Source organism: Microtus ochrogaster, chromosome 16, assembly GCF_000317375.1.
Source record: "Microtus ochrogaster isolate Prairie Vole_2 chromosome 16, MicOch1.0, whole genome shotgun sequence".
Taxonomy (NCBI): Eukaryota; Metazoa; Chordata; class Mammalia; order Rodentia; family Cricetidae; genus Microtus; species Microtus ochrogaster.
In genome coordinates, this window is record NC_022018.1 from 7,616,139 (window position 1) to 7,617,049 (window position 911).

Sequence of the window (911 nt, forward strand, 5' to 3'; positions counted from 1 at the left end):
AAAAAAAAAAATCATTATTGTATGTGTGTGATTGTTCACCTACTTGTATGTCTGTACTACATGTATGCAGAGATCAGAAGAGGGCATTGGATCCCCTGGAACTGGAGTTACAGATGGGTGTGAGACACCATGTAATGCTTGGAATCGAACCCAAGTCCTCTAGAAAAGCAGCCTGTGCTCTTGTCAGCAGAGCCTCTCTCCAGCCCTTGCATGATGACATTTCTAAGAGCAGAATCACTGTATGGAAGGACATCTAAATCTCAAATATTGATAATTTGCTAACTTCAAACAAACTTTTGAAAAGAACTGAACATCACTTTCAAATAGTTTTATATCCTTGAAGTATTAATGCCTTGTTTTGCTAATTGGAAGTGACTTGTATATTCTATTTGGTAGGTAATTTTGTCTGAAACCTTACTGAATTCGTCTCTGAGCACTGCTTAGTCTGTCCAGAACTCTGGAGGCTCTTATAGAAAATGAGTGTTCAGTACAGTCACTCTCAGTAACTAGCAAGAAGCCTTGTGCATGACAGACGAAAGGCTGTGCTGTTGTCGTAGCAAGTGCCTGCTTGAAACTACGTGTTGTTTTGTTTTTTCCTTAAGGTAATGCAGATCTTTGTTTTAGGAACTGGAACAGTACAAGAGAAGTTCTTCCAAGACCTGGAAACAAATTGAGCTGGACTCTTGAACCTGGTCCACCATAGTGGTTTATGTCTTCCTTCCCAAGTTCAAGTAAGATCATTTTCTTCCCTTGTGTGGCAACATGTGAAGAAAGTTGAGCTATATAATATACTAGGGGAAATCAATCTGTTTCTTGTTCTGGCACAACTTTGTGAGTGTTCTGAAGTCTTTTAGAGAGAAAATATTCACTATATATAATTCTTTTTAAATAAAAAAATTTTCTATCACCTA

General features: G+C 37.9%; 1 protein-coding gene across 4 annotated transcripts in view; it reads left to right on the forward strand.

Annotated features, from left to right (window-relative positions):
• Positions 1–911, forward strand: part of Dync2li1 (dynein cytoplasmic 2 light intermediate chain 1) — a 32,053-nt gene extending 31,142 nt beyond the window's left edge. For 3 of the 4 annotated variants that reach the window (XM_005354683.1, XM_026783052.1, XM_026783050.1), the window contains one exon: positions 603–911. In XM_005354683.1, coding sequence (XP_005354740.1) covers positions 603–674 — 72 coding nt within the window. In that variant the 3' untranslated portion in view covers positions 675–911. The remainder of the gene's footprint in view (positions 1–602) is intronic. The other variant, XM_026783051.1, reaches the window with a different exon arrangement.